General features: G+C 40.4%; 1 protein-coding gene across 1 annotated transcript; it reads left to right on the plus strand.

The window, feature by feature from the left end:
• Window positions 1–7,628: 7,628 nt before the first annotated feature.
• FLRT3 (fibronectin leucine rich transmembrane protein 3) lies at window positions 7,629–11,653 on the plus strand. The gene is made up of 2 exons (XM_009073784.1): window positions 7,629–7,685; window positions 8,777–11,653. The coding sequence occupies exon 2, from the start codon at window positions 8,822–8,824 to the stop codon at window positions 10,769–10,771; it is 1,950 nt and encodes a 649-aa protein (XP_009072032.1). The 5' UTR covers window positions 7,629–7,685; window positions 8,777–8,821; the 3' UTR covers window positions 10,772–11,653.
• Window positions 11,654–18,022: the final 6,369 nt, after the last annotated feature.

The following is an 18,022-nucleotide window of genomic DNA, read 5'->3' on the forward strand; positions in this document are numbered from 1 at the left end:
CCTCCGCAGCGCTGCCCCCCGCGCGCAAATCTGCGGGGACGACGTGGGCAGCAAAATGGTTGCGGAGCGTTCGCAGGGAATGCAACAGGGCCCCGATTCCCCGCCCGGCGCCCCACTTTGTCGGGGAGGAAGGGCCGGCTGCTAATCCTCCTGCCGTTCCCTACGTCCTCGCCTAGTTTTAATCAACTTTTCTGCTGTTTTCAGTGTATTGAGTGTGCCCTCGCACAAGCGCAGCAAATCCATTGATAGATAGATAGATAGACGGCTTGCAGATACGGAGCTCAGCGCTTGCTCCTTTGCGCATCTCAGCTCTACGTGATTCTGACCCCAAAAACCGTTTCGCGACGGCGAGGTGTGCCAGAACCTTTTGTTTTAACCAATTCCCTCGAACGCGATTAGGAGCTGCAACTTAGTGGATCAGGCGAAGCCCCCGTGCCCGTGCGTTTCCCAGCGCAGCCATCCTGCTTCCCCCGGCATCTGCCACAGCTCGCAGCATCCAGGCACAGCTTTCTCATTTCGGGGCTGGGTGGTTGGCTGGTGGTGGGGTTTTTTTTGGTTCCTGCTTGGTTTCCAAGCTCATCCCCGTGCTGAATAAAAGCTCAGCTCTTGCACAGACAGCTGCCTTACTGGCTCAGTCCTGCTCTTTGAGGTCGCCTCAATTTTAATCTCTCTGACCGCAAAGGGGTTTGAGCTCAGCCCTGGCACATCCAGGCAAAGTTGCGAGGAGTGTTGCAAACGCGAAGACGAGTCTGTGCCTAATTCATGGAATGCTGCAAGCGATGGGTTATTAATTTTAACTGAAGGCACTTCCCTTCTGCAAGGGATCAATTCTGGTCAGTTACCAGAGTACAGTGGAGTGTTTTGTATGCCAGATTCACACCGAAATGCAGAATTACTTCACAATTAAAGCTCGTTCCTGTGAAAGAACACATCAGCTGAGTGCATTTTCTTGCTGCCTCTTAGAAAAAAACAAAGATTCACATTTTGCATTTCCGTGTAAATCCTTTATGTGGAGAAAAAGTCTAGAAAGAAGAGGCTGAAAATATTTAGACTTTAAAAAAGCAGTTCATTATCCTAAGCCCAATTTCCCTGCCTAAAATATACTGCCCAAAAAGATAGAAGCATCAATTATGCTCCCCATGTACTGCCTGGGGATACAGCGTCTTAATGAACATTTCTTTGAATTAGACTGAAAAATGCATTTGTCGGTTCAAGTGTACAAAGAAAAGAATGATTTGCTATAAAACACAAAGATCAGTATGTGTTTTCCTGGTCAATATATACCATGTATTAGGTCATACTTAAGAGGTTTCAGTGCCCTTCCCTCCCTCAAAAGAAAACCCACCCTCAAGTTTCCTTTAATTTATTCCCAAACCATACAATCCAGCCCTGTTTAAGATTGGTTTGCAAATGTTTCATAAACAAAAGGTATACCTGGGTTTCAGAAAGCCAATTATCTTAAAATATACTGAGGTTATTCTAATCCTTCTATTCATGCTGTTATCAAGCTTTTCTATTTTGCCATCCACATTTAATCACTTGTAAAAGCTGTATTTTTTCCTGCCTTCTGTGCTCCTCCTGTAGACCAGAAACAGTGACAGCCCTTGGCATATATTTAAAATGCAAAAAATTTCCCTCTTCCTGTACATTTATACCATTTTAACTGGAGAACCAGCTAAATACAGCAGATAATACAACCGGCATGTGAAATTCTCTAAACTGTCTGAAAGAGTGATTTATCTTACTTTTTTTTTTTTTTTCATTCCCACCTTTGGAGGCTGCCTCTGTTTTTCCCAACAGGAGACTTTGTTGTAATTAAAGCAGAGAAAACTGGACAGCAGCAAAAAAACATTACCATTTTAACTGGAGAACCAGCTAAATACAGCAGATAATACAACCGGCATGTGAAATTCTCTAAACTGTCTGAAAGAGTGATTTATCTTACTTTTTTTTTTTTTTTCATTCCCACCTTTGGAGGCTGCCTCTGTTTTTCCCAACAGGAGACTTTGTTGTAATTAAAGCAGAGAAAACTGGACAGCAGCAAAAAAACATCTGACTTGTGGCTCTTAAAAGCACAGGTTTTGTAGCATGTACCACCCCCCAGTGGGCAAAAAACTCTGTAGTAAACTCACAGCGAGCTTTAATCTCCACAAATAAAGTGGATACATTTTACAGCAAAAACAAAATAAAGGCGAGTTTCTCGGTTGGGTTGGGGTTTTTTTTCTTCTTTTCTGTCACCAGTAGCTAAAAGTTGTCAGATACTGTGTGAGGTGATGGTGACTAATCAAAGCAACTGCTGGAGTTGGCGAACTTTGCGCTGCAGTTATTTGAAGTGGCTTCAGTTGGGAGATGGCCATCTTTGTCTCCTTCTAGCAGGAAGCATGGATGCTAATGGCTAGTTATCCCTCAAGGTTTTTCCTTAATCACTTCAAAGCACAGGAATGCACTGAAGAATTAATATGTGATTGCTTTACATTTATTTTTAATAAGTGGCCAAATACTATTCAGAGCAGGAATCTCCTGAAGTGCTCAGTAAATATATCATCACTAACTCTGTTCTGCCTCTCGTGAGCTGTAAGAATCCAAACATTCGTACAGCTTCGTGTTTTTCAAGTCTGTAATTTTTGAAGGAGCAAGTTTAGTAATCAGGAGATGAGCAACCAGCTGTGTTAAAGGGAAAGAAGCAAAACTACTGAAACTTTATCTAGTGTTTAAGTAACGTTCTTACATGCCTGAGTTTTTGTGCCCGGAACTCCCTATCAGGTATAATTCTACCTAAACTTGTCAAGAGGGGAAAAAATAGAATTTTTTTCCCCTTGGAACAGTGGCAGCATTTGTTCTCTATTCTTTTATTTAAAGACTGGGCGAGTTACCTCAGCAGCAGCTCTCAAAAGAAAACCTAGAAGCCATAATTGGCTAAACTCAAAGAGCACTAAAACACAAAACAAAAAGCCATTGCAAACGACTCCCCCTCAAAGTGCTTTTTTTAACACACAACCTCTGCAGCAGCACAGTAGTCAAAACAAGAGAGTGAGCAGGAATAGAGTAATAGTCTGGGTCTTTTCAACCCAGCATCTTCAAACTAGGGAAGGTTTTAGAAGTAAACTTCAGAAGAGAACCACTCTTAGTTCATTTCCATCCTCTGCAGCAAATACTGGTTTGGCTGATCTTAGGCGTGGGGTAAAGCTTTTACTCAGAATCCATTGCAAAGTCAGAATCACTTGCATTTGAGGGAAGATCACATAAAAATTTGCATTTTTAAGACACTTGACTTAGACCTAAGAAGATAAAAGCAGTACTATGTTTCTCCTGCACAAGAGGGGGGAGCACATTTTCTACAAGTAAATGAAACCACCTCCAACAGGAAAAAAGAATAATCCAGATTTCACTAACACACAGGGATACAACTGACTGAAGGGCTTGCTCTCACTTGAACAAACTCTTTACATTCTTCACCCCTTGGAAAGACAGCTAGAGCACCTTCTGCTTTCCTAGCACCAAACAAAAGACTGGGGCACCTTCCTGAAATATGATGATTGTAGAAATTGCAGCTCCTAGACAGGGTGCTTAGAAAGCATTTTGCTGTCACTATCAGCTAACCCTGAGTAATACACTTAAGGAAAACAAAGCATGGGCATTGTTTTAAGTCTAGATTAGCACTGTGGAACTTCTTTGAAAACAAGTTGCTGAAGCTATTCAAGCAGCAGCATGACCTTTGTAAGCTCAACTGGCAATATAAGCAGTAGATAAACTTCAAAAGTGTTTTCAAAAAATAAGCATATTCTGTATTTCTGATACATTTCAGATTCTAAACAAATACAGAGGTAATTCTGGAATAGAAGTACACTGATGAAGCAAATTGTTTGGCCTATTGAGTATGTATAGTCTTAACAGTGACTTTAAAGGATACTTTTGTCATTTACAACCTAAAAATACCAAGTTGTTTCCCTTCCCCCTGTTACTTTGATGGTCAGAAAGAAGCCACTGAACTACCAGAGGTCCTGCTGGAGAACACAGAGGTAGATTAGAAATTCAAATAAGCATTGTGTGACCTCAAGTGAGGCAGGTCTTGATTTTATTCATGTTTTATCACAGCTTGGAGAGAAAAGATATCTTTAACACCGTTTTTAGAAGAAATCTCAGCTTTTCAAATATACCATAACTATTTATTTTGTGATGCCATTGCCTGCCATTAGGACAGGGAGTGCAGCTGGACTCCACACCTTAGAGTTGTTCTTGGGTACATTTTTTCCTGTACAGCACAAATTACTCTGAACATCTTAAAATGAGCTGTCCTCGTGCTCAGCTGCAGCACAGTGATAAGTCCACATGCAAGGCTCATGCATTGCTGCTATTTGTAGTAATACACTTGCTTCCATAGTCCCAAGAAAAGTAATTTAACCATGTGGTTCAGCAAAGTTCAGGAAAACATTCAACTCAGAATAAAGATAAGCAAAAAAAAAAAAGCTGCTGTTTAGTGGTTCTGATGTTACTTTTACCAAAAAAAGAGTGATTTTTTGCTTTTAAAAATTAATTTTAGCACAGGCTTTCTAAAATCTGCTCTGTTCAAAAGTAATGGCTCCTTTCAAAACCATGTGTCCATGAAGCCTCCCAGTCTGATGTTGCAGAAACCTGGATACAGTGTCTGTACCAGTGGGGGTCACTTTTCTTTTCATCCTGCCGGATCAGCTATAATGACTTGGTGTCAGGGAATATTTAGAGACAGCTCAAGAAGGGGAAAGTTGGAGCATGGCAGCAGGATTCCCTTCTTCTCTGTAGACAGATCACTGGAGCCTTTGATATGCAAAAACATTGTTTTCAGCTATGGCTTGAGATATAAAAGGGAAGTGCGAGATATCAAACAATCAAGACCTGAAGAAAACTATTCTAAGTTTAGAGAAGGGAGTGGGGGGTATAGTCTTAATCCACATTTTTGAAACAGTGTCGTCTTCTCCAAAGAGACCTTTTCTTTTTCTCTCTCTTGTTTTCATGTAATTTTGAGAGAAGGGATAAAAAAAATTCCAGGAACTTAATGAGCTTTAGTGCTTTCATTTTAATCCTACACATTACTGTTATTACAATAGCGGCAATAAATGAAGAGATGACTATCAAATGGAGCACAGAGGAAACAGTTTATGTGCTAGAAAGGTAAAACAAATGAACTTACTTTCTGTATGTGCATGGATCTATGTAATATATGCATACTAGAGCCAACATTTTGCTTAATATTAACAAGTTTTTTACAGCTCAGAGGTCTAAAGAAAATTTATGGTTTTAAGTACTTAAAAGTTATTGTAGCCATCAAAGGCCTATTTAAGGAATTTATATTCCTACTTCACAATACCCTTCCAGAAAATAGCCTCTATCACAACTTCACATTCGTTCCTAAGAGATAGACCATTCCCTTCTACAGCTGTTAAGCAGCTGTTTATTTCCAAGTTTCAGGAATAGAGCCTGGACTTCTTCCCCCAAACACTTCAGCAACATAGAGCAAGAAAACTGGACACTGGGAGAACACGGAGCCTTTTTGTTCCATTTTATAATGATTATATAATTTACCCGAATTACATAAGTTAACAGTAAACATGCCTTCCCTTCTATTTAAAATGTGGCCAGGCAGATTCAGTTTTTGCCTTAAATAAAGCTTATGTTAAAATACTTTATGCCACAGTGAGGGTCTCCCATTTTGAGTTACTGTTTTCCCTGCACAACTGCTGCAAACAAGGTGCAGAAAACAAAGCTCAGAGGAGCGCGCAAGCAGCAGCAGGAGAGAAGAGGCTTTGCCATTCCCTCACTGGACTGTCACACCATCTCTCAAGAGGGGGGGGATTTGAGGTTTTTAATTATTAACATTTTTCTGTGAAAAAGAGCAGCATAATTTGTATCTATGTCAATAATTTTGTGTCACTGCATATTTCCTGGTGCCATAAGGATTATGAGTGATCCCGTTCATGATGGACCTGCTACAAATTGCAAAAGATGGTTCTAAAACAGAATCTGTGTTCAGGTCGAGCGTTTCGTGAAGGACCAGAAGCTGCTCTAGTTTTGCTCCCAGGAAGGCTGAGCAAGTGTTACTCAGCTGTTCCTGCCGAGCATTTTGGTTCTGCTTTGCACAAACATCCAGTCACAAGAGGGAAAAGGATTTTTAAGCAAGTGACTATTAAGGATTATTTTTTTAAATTTTATTTCAGATTTTACTGCTTCTATTTCAGAAATACTACCTGTATTGTCCCCCTGAGGGGACACGGACTTGGTATCTCACTGGATGCTTTCTGCAGTAGTGATATGAAGTGGCCCAAGTTAAAAATAACCAATTAATTAGAATTCTTTAAGAAATATAAACAAACAAAAGAGATAATATTTCTCTTTTTTCTTCTGAAATTCCACAGAGAAAACCCACATATGTACCTCTGTTGCCAAAGATCTGATACAGATGCCTGGCTAGTCCCCAACTCAGAATCAGCACACTGCAAATGGGAAATACTCATACAATATTTACCAAAACCATTTCCCCTCTCACCCAGTAACTACTGAACAGTAATTAGCTCCCTGTATGTTTAAAACCAAGGAGAGGATCATCATCATCTGTCTCTATTTACCAAGAACACAAAGCAAGCGACCATTTTGGCCTCCTCCAGGGAGGCAGCACTGGCATTTGTCATCAGGTGGGCAACATAATTTACAAATATTTTGTTACTCTCTGCCTTTATTTTCCACTGAAAGAAGGGAAAATATAGTGGAAAATATAGTTCCAGCAAAACCGCAGCAACATGAGACTAAACAGCAAAGTGTTTACTTCAAGAGCTCTGTGTATTTTTCTGAAATACAAGTGTTTTGGGAAAACAAGGTGAGCTGGTCGTTTGTACAGGGCATGCAACTTAATGCTAGTGTTAACCAGTTGTTATTAATTCCAATTTTTTTGTTTGTTTTTACTTTTGCAGGAAATTAAGCGTTCAAGGAAAGCTTTCAAAGGGGAGTTTTCTGGGAAGGAAATAATATTTTTGTGTGGGTTTTTTTAAATGAAGAAAACCACCTGAATTACCTAATGTTTCTATGGTAGAGTAACTTGCCTTCCTGCAGAGCAGGAGGAATTCTTTCCTGCATTACAAATTTGGAAGAAGTGATAAAAAGTGAGAGTCAGAAAATGGTTCTCTCCAAGAGGTGTGGATGTATCGGGATGTAGCTACTGTACAAAGGTCATACTTGGATAATTCTGGATAGGAAAAAGCAGCTCCATTCCTGACCTCCTGAAGAGGCTGCCATCCTTCAAGCCTCAGCATAATGAATAGTTTCCATCACGCGGCGCTCAAGTTACCTCCTCCGACTACGGCGCTGCACAGAAGAGTTTGTAAGAGTTACAAAGAAAGTAATTCCTGCTAAAGGCATTAAACCAAACAAAAGAGGCTCTTCATTCACAGACTTTACATGAGGACAAAAATAGGGGGAAGCTGAAGCTTTTCTACGCCCCAGCCTGGTGTGCTTATGTACCATGATAAATCTTGGTTGGAATGCTCAGTGAGTGTCGTGCCAGGAGCCAGGAAACACACACCACCGACAAGACCATCTGAGTAAACACCATTGAGAAAAAAACAACTCCATGGAGTAAAGCGTACGAGTGACTGGAGAGAAAGATATTCCTTGCTGGATATCCTCAAGCACAAAATTTGCTCATACCTTTAAATACGGTAGGATCAATATTAATTTCTTTTCCTTTTCATGCCTCAGAGAATAAAGTTCAATTAAAATATGAACCCACAAGAGAAAAGGTCATGACACTGCTTAATGCGTAGGTCATTTTGCAGGAGTTCTCACAACCCTAATTACAATGGTAATTGAATTATGTTGTCTTAAAAGCTATAAAAATGCTAATTGCCTGAGCGCAGTGTACAAACATACTACCAATGCAAAGAACAATCTCAGTCTCAAGAGTTAATTTATATTATCCTACTAATAAGATGGGAAAATGTGGTTAAACCTGCCAAATAGTCTCTTATTAGTGTGCTGCTTAGTAGGAAGACTTTCGAGAATGACAAATATTTAAAGATGAAATTAAGCATGTAATGAAATACTTCATCCAGTCAACTAGAAAGCCACAGCTCTATCAGCTACCTACCAGTTGTAACATTCACCTTTCTAAACATTCCAGCTTGAAAACCAAGCAAAGTAGGCCACAGTGTTTGTAACTTACAAAGTGTGATGGTGAGCACTCAGAAAGCCTTGGAAAAAACGTCTTTCCTGGCCCTTGATCTCCTGTCTGCATTTTATGCTTTGCCATTAGGGCTTTTTTGAACCTCCAAAATAGCTACCACTAACTTGTGGGTTTGGTAAGGGGTTTATAGTTCACTTAAGGGCTCCTGGGGTAGTTAGCTGGCTTAGGAATTACTTCTTATCTTTCAGATATAGAATGATTTACTTGAACTCTGGTGTGACTTCAGCTCTGTACTTAGCTGGTGCCTGTGAACAAAGATTGTCTGTACACAGGAGATGTGAAGGAATCCTTAGAAAGAGCCTTCTTGCTTAAGCAAAACAATTCACAGACTAGACATACTTGGTTGTATTATTTTCAATCACTGTGCAGAATAACCTATTAAGTTAATTGAATTAATACAAGAAATAGAAGAATTATTGATGTAAGGAAAAGAAATGTGTCTACATTTGGGCTTGGATTGTGGTTTAATACATGTGTTTCAGATGTCTTATGAAATGTTGAAGTTGAATTTTTATTGCAGTATCTTCGCTGATGATCTGGATAATTTTGTTTGTTTGGTTTTTTTAGATTGTTGAAGATCAGAACTGTATACAAATCTCATCATTCCTGACCATGATTAGTGTAACCTGGAGCATCTTCCTAGTTTGGACTAAACTAGGGCTGTTACTTGACATGGCACCTTATTCTGTTAGTGCCAAACCATGCCCTTCAGTATGTCGCTGTGATGTGGGTTTCATATATTGTAATGATCGCGATTTGACGTCTATTCCTACAGGAATCCCAGAGGATGCAACTACCCTCTTCCTTCAGAACAATCAAATAAATAATGCTGGGATTCCTTCAGAACTGAAGAACTTGCTTAGGGTGGAAAGAATATATTTATACCACAACAGCCTAGATGAATTCCCCACTAATCTCCCTAAGTACCTTAAGGAACTGCATTTGCAGGAGAATAATATAAGGACCATTACTTATGATTCACTTTCAAAAATTCCTTATCTGGAAGAACTGCATTTGGATGATAATTCTGTTTCTGCTGTCAGCATCGAGGATGGAGCTTTCCGGGACAACATCTATCTCAGACTTCTTTTTCTCTCTCGAAATCACCTTAGCACCATTCCCTGGGGTTTGCCTAAAACCATAGAAGAGCTACGCTTGGATGATAATCGTATTTCCACGATTTCCGAGCTGTCCCTTCAAGACCTTACAAATCTAAAACGCCTTGTTTTAGACGGAAACCTTCTAAATAATCATGGATTGGGAGACAAAGTCTTCATGAATCTAGTCAATCTTACAGAACTGTCATTGGTCCGCAATTCGCTCACAGCCGCTCCGGTAAATTTGCCGGGAACAAACCTAAGAAAGCTTTATCTTCAAGAAAACCACATCAACCGTGTGCCACCCAATGCTTTCTCGTACTTACGGCAGTTGTATCGACTAGACATGTCCAATAACAATCTCAGCAACTTACCTCAGGGTGTCTTTGATGATCTGGACAACATCACTCAGCTTTTTCTTCGCAACAACCCTTGGCACTGCGGGTGCAAAATGAAATGGGTCCGCGACTGGTTACAGTCATTGCCTTTAAAAGTTAACGTGCGTGGACTGATGTGTCAGGCCCCAGAAAAGGTCCGTGGAATGGCTATCAAAGACCTCAGTGCAGACCTGTTTGATTGTAAGGACGATGGAGTGATCAGCACCATCCAAATCACCACTGCAGTACCCAACACATTATACCCGGCCCAGGGCCACTGGCCTGTTTCTGTGACCAAACAACCAGACATCAAGACTCCCAACCTAAATAAAAACTACAGAACCACAGCAAGCCCTGTACGCAAAATCATCACAATCTTTGTGAAATCCGTGAGCACGGAGACGATCCACATCTCCTGGAAAGTTGCACTACCAATGACTGCTTTAAGGCTGAGCTGGCTCAAGATGGGTCACAGCCCTGCCTTTGGATCTATAACTGAGACGATAGTCACAGGCGACAGAAACGACTATCTGCTCACAGCTCTTGAGCCAGAATCTCCGTACCGTGTGTGCATGGTTCCCATGGAAACCAGCAACATCTATCTCTCCGACGAAACGCCGGAATGCATCGAGACCGAGACGGCACCTCTCAAGATGTACAACCCTACCACCACCCTCAATCGGGAGCAGGAGAAAGAACCTTACAAAAACTCCAGCCTGCCCTTGGCCGCCATCATCGGCGGCGCGGTGGCGCTGGTGGCCATCGCGCTGCTGGCCCTGGTCTGCTGGTACGTCCACAGAAACGGGTCCCTGTTCTCCCGGAACTGCGCCTACAGCAAGGGACGCCGGAGAAAAGACGACTACGCCGAAGCAGGAACCAAGAAGGATAACTCCATCCTGGAAATCAGGGAGACTTCTTTCCAGATGATACCAATAACCACTGACCAAGTGTCCAAGGAGGAATTTGTAATACACACCATTTTCCCACCTAATGGCATGAATCTGTACAAGAACAGCCACAGTGAAAGCAGTAGTAACAGGAGCTACAGAGACAGTGGTATTCCAGATTCAGATCACTCACACTCATGATACTGAGGGGCGCTAGAGACTGGTTTGGGGTTTGTTGGTTTTTTTGGGTTTGTTTTGTTTTTTAAAGGAAACGAGAAAAGACTGACGTAACAGTTGCTGTTCTACTGCAAAACACTGGATTAAAAGACTGACAAAGCAATGTACTGTACATTTGCCATATAATTTATATTTAAGAACTTTTTATTAAAAGTTTCAAATTTCAGGCTACTGCTGCGATTAATGTAGTGGGGATACCTGACCACAATTCTATATTTTAGTATTTTTTAGTAATTTGTACTGTATTTTCCTTGCTAATATTGAAGTTACAGACCATTTAACTTTTGTGTTCTACTAAGTAAGATGACTTGTTGACTGTGAAAGTGAATTTTCTTGCCGTGTTGAGCAGTCAGAACATTCATCTGAGATCCTTGTAAGTGTAAGCACAGGCCATTTTTCACTTTGGTATCAATAAAATCATGTTGAACCTGGCAAAGCAGGAAGATCAAGAAGTGGTTGCAAAAACTTACATAACTTTCAATGTTGGGTCTATTAAACCTGTAAACCACGACAATATTCAATAAACAAAAGTGTGTGTAGTAATGGGCAATATCAGCTGTCTGGATATATCCATTCAACAATGGTGAAATCCAATTTAAAAGCAAATGATCAAATCGATGACATGCATGAGACCGAAGATTTTGACACACCTTTAAAAAAGTTGATCCCTAGAAGAAAACATAATCAAATTCCTAACAAGGAATTTTAAAAAAAGCACTAGGCCCTACAAACCAAGGGGGTAGGATAAGGTTTAGGCATAGATTTTGGGTTATCAAAGCCAGTGGACTGTGTATTAGAGAGAAAAGAGTGATGGATGCTCACAGGCATTTGGGAGACAAGGGCACGAGGATAGAGACAACACTTTGAAACTGCTTTGAGCAGAAAAAGGGCTCAAAATGCAGTTTCACAAGCAAAGAGGGCAGGACCAAAACCAAGGCAATCTAAGCAAGGTCTCAAAAACTTTAGTCCCAAAGGTGAGCAGACAGCTGGGCAATAGCTATTTTCAGGTGTATACAAACAGAATCCAAGTCTGTGTTCAGTATATTGCCATTGCAGTCAGGAATACTGCCCATTACTGTCACAGTTTTCCAGAAATTTCTTGATCAATCTGTAAGGTAACATGTTTCTTTCTGCCTCCCTCCTAAACTCTGAGCTATTCAATGTTTAAACCCCAAGCCACTCTTTGTTGCCATAATCATTCTGTTTCTTCAACTAAAAACCAAAGTGCTTTGTACGCCCTTTGGCCAGTCTTGTGTGTGCCTTGATCCAACGCTACATGTACCAAGCTTTTAAAAGCTACGAAAAAAAAGAAATAATAAAATACCCACTTTTTCATATATAACTTAACTATGAAAAATACTGGTCTTATTGATGAATGAGGTTGAAAAGTTAGTTCAAAGTCTCTGCAGTACACTGGTGAGAAACCCACTCAGAAGCTACTGCTTTTCAGGTCATGAGCTTCACCTTTTTCTGTGTTCAAATTGACGGTATTGCACTTGCAGGTTTCCTTTATTATTAACTACTTGGAAATCAAGTTTTCACGACTGTGAACAGTGTGAACAATGAAAGGGAGGGAAGGCATGGAGTTACAACCCTCTGAGATACAATTTTTTTTCAACAGGAACAGCAAATAAAAGAAAAATACTTAGCAATTCAGACAGTATCTCAGACCAGAAGGAATGTATACCAAATACAATTCAATTTTAAGAGAAACTTAGCAGTGCTTGGCCTGTCATTTTCCCCAAGAGCAGTAAAGGATGGAAGATGACAAGAAGAAACAGTGACAAACACCATGACTGATGGTTTCAGCAGTCAGCCTGCAAGTGATTCTCCTGCCAGGGATCCAACTAACTGCACAGGCCCAAACTTTCCACTAACACCCTTTTTTTTTCATCTTCATTTTCCAGGGAAATTCCTCTCCAAACTCCCTGTGCTATGGTACCGTTTCCTCAACCTCACTCTCAAAAATGTCTCCTGCAGTTCCTAAGTGGTGGAGTAGTCCCAGATGCAGGAGCAGCACTGTGCTTTCCTACTGAACTTAGACAAATCATGTCTTCTCCTTCACATGGAGCATTGCTTGTATCCACAGAAAGGGGCATGTCATGCTACATGATAATGTCCTCAGTTCAGTGTAACACACTAAACAAGACTCTTTTGCTCTGTTTTCCCATCAGGTGCCAATCTAGGGAAGGGCAAGAAAGCCAAGACTGAGCATATGGAGCCTTGTTATGTTTTTGTGCAAGAGGCTTCTGAGCAGTGAACAGGAAAGTAAACCAACACAGATGGACTGGATGGACCTATTCTTTGTCTAAGCTACCATATAGGGACCCCTTATATCTGAGACACATTTAATGGCTGGGTCACTCTGGGCCACTGGCAGTAGATACTAGTTCTTTGCCAGCAGTTCTCCAGTAACAAAATTAAATAGGTTTTGTTGGACTTTCAAGCTATTTATGTGAAAACCTCTCCCCCAGTTGACTCCAAGTTTGTGTTGTAGGAAGGGTAAAACAACACTCAGTGAATGCTCTCCTATGCCTCTCTTGAGGCACCTCAGCCAGAGCTAGCCTGGTAATGGTATGTACCATCTCCGGTGATGCCACACAAAGGTCATAAGGGGTATAAAAAGTTGGCATTTGAGGAGATAATTGCATGAGAATCTTAAGTACAAGGACTTTTCATGTGACATTACTGTCTATGAGGCAGCAGTATGCAAATCTAAAGTGACTTCAGTAAGTTGGCCTAGTTGTTCTTGCTTCACCTTCCACCAGAGAGTGAAAACCTGGCAAGATTCTGTCCTCTGTAGGGGACTAGATCAGGTTTGCAGGAGAGCTGGTGTCCTCCTACCACAGCTGATGTCCATGGAAAAAATGGCATATCAATGCGTACAAGTTCTTCCGTAGGTTCTATGGCAAATTTTAACACAACACGCACAGTATTAACTGGCAAGTAAAAGGCTGATTTCAAACTAAACTGTGGGGGTTTTTTTACTTCGGATATTTATACAAGTTTCTATTCTGCTCCATGCCATGCCAGTCTCTTCCAGACTCTGCTCCTTAAGAGTGCTGCAGTTCCTGCATGCACTGCTCTCCAGCACAAATCCCTTCTCTTAGACAGGTATATACGCTGGCAAATCCGATTACTACATTGAGCAGTTTACTCAGCACATTTATCAAAATAACAGTAATCCACATTAAATTCATCTCAATTTTAAAATTCCATGTTCTTTCAGTGTACTCTTCAATATTTAATTGTGGAGCAAGGAGTGGAATTCTTTTCAGTGTTGCCTAAATCTATGTGCAGAGTTGGTTTGATCAGTATCCTCCATATTCAAATACTATGCCAAGTATCTTTTACACTCTTCATCATCATCTCTGTTTTTACTTATATTGCTATCCTGAATTGCTTACAGTTGTTTTAGCCTGAAAGCTGCCTCCAAAAATACCCTGGTACTTTGGAAACCATATTAATTTTGACTCATCTTGGTACCTTCCAGAACTAAATTTGCTGCATTTATAAGCTGTTATTTCCTAGCTTTCTACAAGAGCCTTATGTGCAACGACTGTTGGGGTTTTTGTTTGGGTTTTTTTCCTCCTGGCTTTAACAGTACCAAATTCAAAGTATGATGGTCTTGGAACACAGTTTCCATTTCTCCTGCTAATGCACTAGCGAGCATGCAAGCTATATTGTGCCAATGCTGTACATACTGAATGTAGAGCAGCAAATGCAATAAAGCAAAAGTAATAAAGACTTATTTGCTATTAAAATAATTTCCTGATGACACAGCACACTAAAGCACGTTTATAGAGTTCTCTGCTAAGGAAGAAGATGCAATTTTGCATGTTCACCTGCAGCTGAAGTTGGATAAGATCTTCAGACGTGAGCTGGCAGATGCCATCTGTCTGGATTTATCCGAACCACATTTGTTTGGGATACTTTTGGATGGAACCGTAATTCACATGGATACCACCTTAACTTTACTTCCAAATCCATATATTGTTTCAGCATCACCTTGGGACTGATCTTTGTTTAATTAACTGTTTCTTTACTGATACCAGAACAAGACCCAAGCCAGCACTTGCCAGTGGTGCAGTACTTTGGGGAAAGCATAAAATTACTCCAAACCTGAAAAGTTTCTTCTTCCAAACTAGCCCAGAGTGGTTTAGCCAGAAAGGAAAAGCTCATTGACTAAATTCAGACATGAAAACTTGACACTTTTTGTTTTCTTTGCAAATAAATTTTAATTTTGGGAGTGGCAGAGTAGGAGTCTCACCCTTGTGATCAAATTAGAGCCCTTTCAAACACTCTGAAGGTACAGCCATGACACAGGTATCAGGTTCTGAGCACAGTTGCTTTAAAAGCTCTTTTGGTAGACATGAATGTTTGATTCCATTTTAATAGTTATTTCATCAAATCATTTCCTGCTCTTCTCAAAAAACTTAGATAAAAACCACAGAAAGCACATGGATCTCACTAAATGGTAGCAGAGGAAATTTTAGTGAGATGCCTTGTTATATCAGCACTGGACATGTAGCAAGGTACTCACTGTATGGCACTCTTTACATGATGGCTGAGGAACATTTCTGCCTTGGGGGGAAACCAAAACGCTTCAAATGGGGGTTAAAATCATTTTCTGGATTTTTGATGGTCTAAGGCAAAGGCGTACAATACATACTCTGGCAACTGAGCAAATGTACATCGTGTATGGAGCTCACCAATGCCTGAAACCTGCAGGTCAGTACTGCAGAATTCAATCACCCAAATTCAACTGCTTCTCAGAGCCCCTTTGTGTTTTCTTAGGATGAAAACATAGTGGAGTCATGGTGTAAAACCGCTTAAGATTAACATGAGCTGAAAACGTCTTTTTGACATGTGAAGCTGGACCTTCTCAGCTTAGCAAGAACACTCATAAATAAGTTATAAAAATAGAAGGGTCCTAATAGGGCTAATTAAATAATCTGACTTGTTCAAGTGGGTTGATAGTGTCCATATAGGCTGATACTCTGTCCTGAACAGCCCTCTTAAGTCATCAAAAACAGGGAGGGGATCATAGCCGAGTGCCAGCACGCGCTCCCGACCCCTCGCACAGCTTAAGGAATATCTATCTATAGACAGAGCCGTGGAGAGTCTGACAGTTCAAACTCGAGGGTCTGCACTGTATTCTGTAATCATAAACTGTGGCAACATCATTTACAAAAGGCTGAAATTATGCACATTATGCATAATTCAACTCTTTTAATTTATGCAAAATATTTAAAAATTTATTTAGATCAGAACTGCACATCCGATTTATGTAACACTGTTCCTCCAGTGGCCTTAGTCCCTGAGAAATGCCTACTAGGCAACTGGCTTTCCACAGGAAAATGTGTTTACTGGGGGTTGTGGATTGGGTTATTTATTTGAATGCTTTTTCTTGTCCTTTTTTTTTAATTAAGAGGCATAAATAATTTTACTGCAAGTCTTTCCATTTTCCTGGGATACAAAAGTGAACTGGTTGACAATTTTAAGTGAATGCCTTCAACACACATTTAAGGCAGGTTCTAGTGGGGTAAAAGCTCTCCCCACAAACTTTCCTTTCCCAACTCACCTCATGATTAACACTTTCTAGGATTTTACCTTGAAGCCTTGCTCTTATTGCAAGGATTGCACTAGGGTAATGAGATGCATTTCCACCACTGTAAGATCCAGCTCCAAACTGGGGACTTGTTAATTCTGAGATGCACAAGAGCAGCTGTATTTACATACACTGGTATGGTTTAGAAGTAGAAGTATTTCAGGCTAGGTAATACGCAGCAGCAAATTCAAGCCTTTGTCCAACTCTTGAGCCTTGCTGTATTAACATAATATCCTAAATAACTAGGACAAGCATCAACAGCTCAAACAGGGAGTAAGAGAAAGCCTTCTGACCTTATACATCATCTTCAGCTGCTGCTCAGTGTGTGCTAAGGGGAGTTAATTTGGCTTCCTTAAGCTTTGTTCTTCCATTGACTCAATGGCAAAGAAATAACATTTTAAGTAAAGGTAAACTCTTCTACCTGGGAATGCTGATGTTCTGACAAAGCAGAGGATTTAATAAATGATGTTTTCTTACTCCAGAATTATAGCCCAAATTCAAGCCTGTATAAACCCCACATACTTCCTGATTGTGTGTATGATACACTCACCCCCTTTTTAAGCTACACAAAATGGAAACAAGTTACTAGCACTACACTCCTCTAACAGGAAATAAACTGAAACTTAGACTATTTTCATTTTCTACACAGTCTGAGCTACAATAGAAGAACATGGACAGCTACAGAATTGGTGGTATTTGGTTTGTTACCTGGTTTCAATCATCTTCTCAAGAAACATTGAGAACCTCATTTCTGAAGCCTGACAAAATAAATTACTGCCCATGAGGAACATGAGCTCATTAACAGAAAGAAAGGCATATACAGGGAAATGCTAACCTAGCAAGTAAATACAATTTTAGGGCATTAGCTGATAACACAGAACCTCTGTCTAATGTCTTTAAAGCAATTGTTTTACCTTAGGAACTCCTTAATGGCATGTTACATACTTCATCCACTAAAACGCTTTTAATTTCTCCCTGATAAGGAAATGACATACAGCACACTAAAATTAAAATTAAGATAAAACCCCACAGTACTTCCAGGTCTTGGAAGTCATTCTGGTCACTGCAGTTCAGCACTTAGCAGTCAAATTAAGTGAGAAGTCAGGTACAGGAAGACACAGCTGGGGGAGCTAAATTGCTGATTTACTGCAATTTCCTTAGATAAAGGAAAAAAGGCAATCATGGAGCTGCATGTAGCACCTCACCAGCTCAACCACAGCTGTCTCACAGAGATCCTCAGCTCTCCCAGTTACACCCCTTGCTGCGTTTGACTGAAAATTTGTTGGTACCTTGAAGGATCAAGAAGGTTGAGCACCAGCAGGACAACAATGACCTCTAAGCTCTTCTTTCTATTATTTTTTTACTTTATTTCTTTTTCTATTTTAATTAAAGCTCATTGAGATAGTCTGTTCAGTAAACAGGACTGATATGCATGCAAAAACCTCTTCATTGCTAATGGGACTTGTTAATATATAGTGGAACAGTGCTGAGCCCTCCTGAAAGAGTTTATAATTAAATCCAGGGTAGGCACATGACAAAATATTTACCCTGGAAATCTCCACTATTCCCTGAGCTTACAAATACATGAAGTTAAGGGGGGGGGG

This window comes from Acanthisitta chloris, unplaced genomic scaffold, assembly GCF_000695815.1.
Source record: "Acanthisitta chloris isolate BGI_N310 unplaced genomic scaffold, ASM69581v1 scaffold30090, whole genome shotgun sequence".
Lineage (NCBI taxonomy): Eukaryota > Metazoa > Chordata > Aves > Passeriformes > Acanthisittidae > Acanthisitta > Acanthisitta chloris.

Excerpts from the sequence above, each read along its gene's own strand:
- FLRT3 (XM_009073784.1), top strand. The coding sequence starts at position 8,822 with ATGATTAGTGTAACCTGGAGCATCTTCCTAGTTTGGACTAAACTAGGG.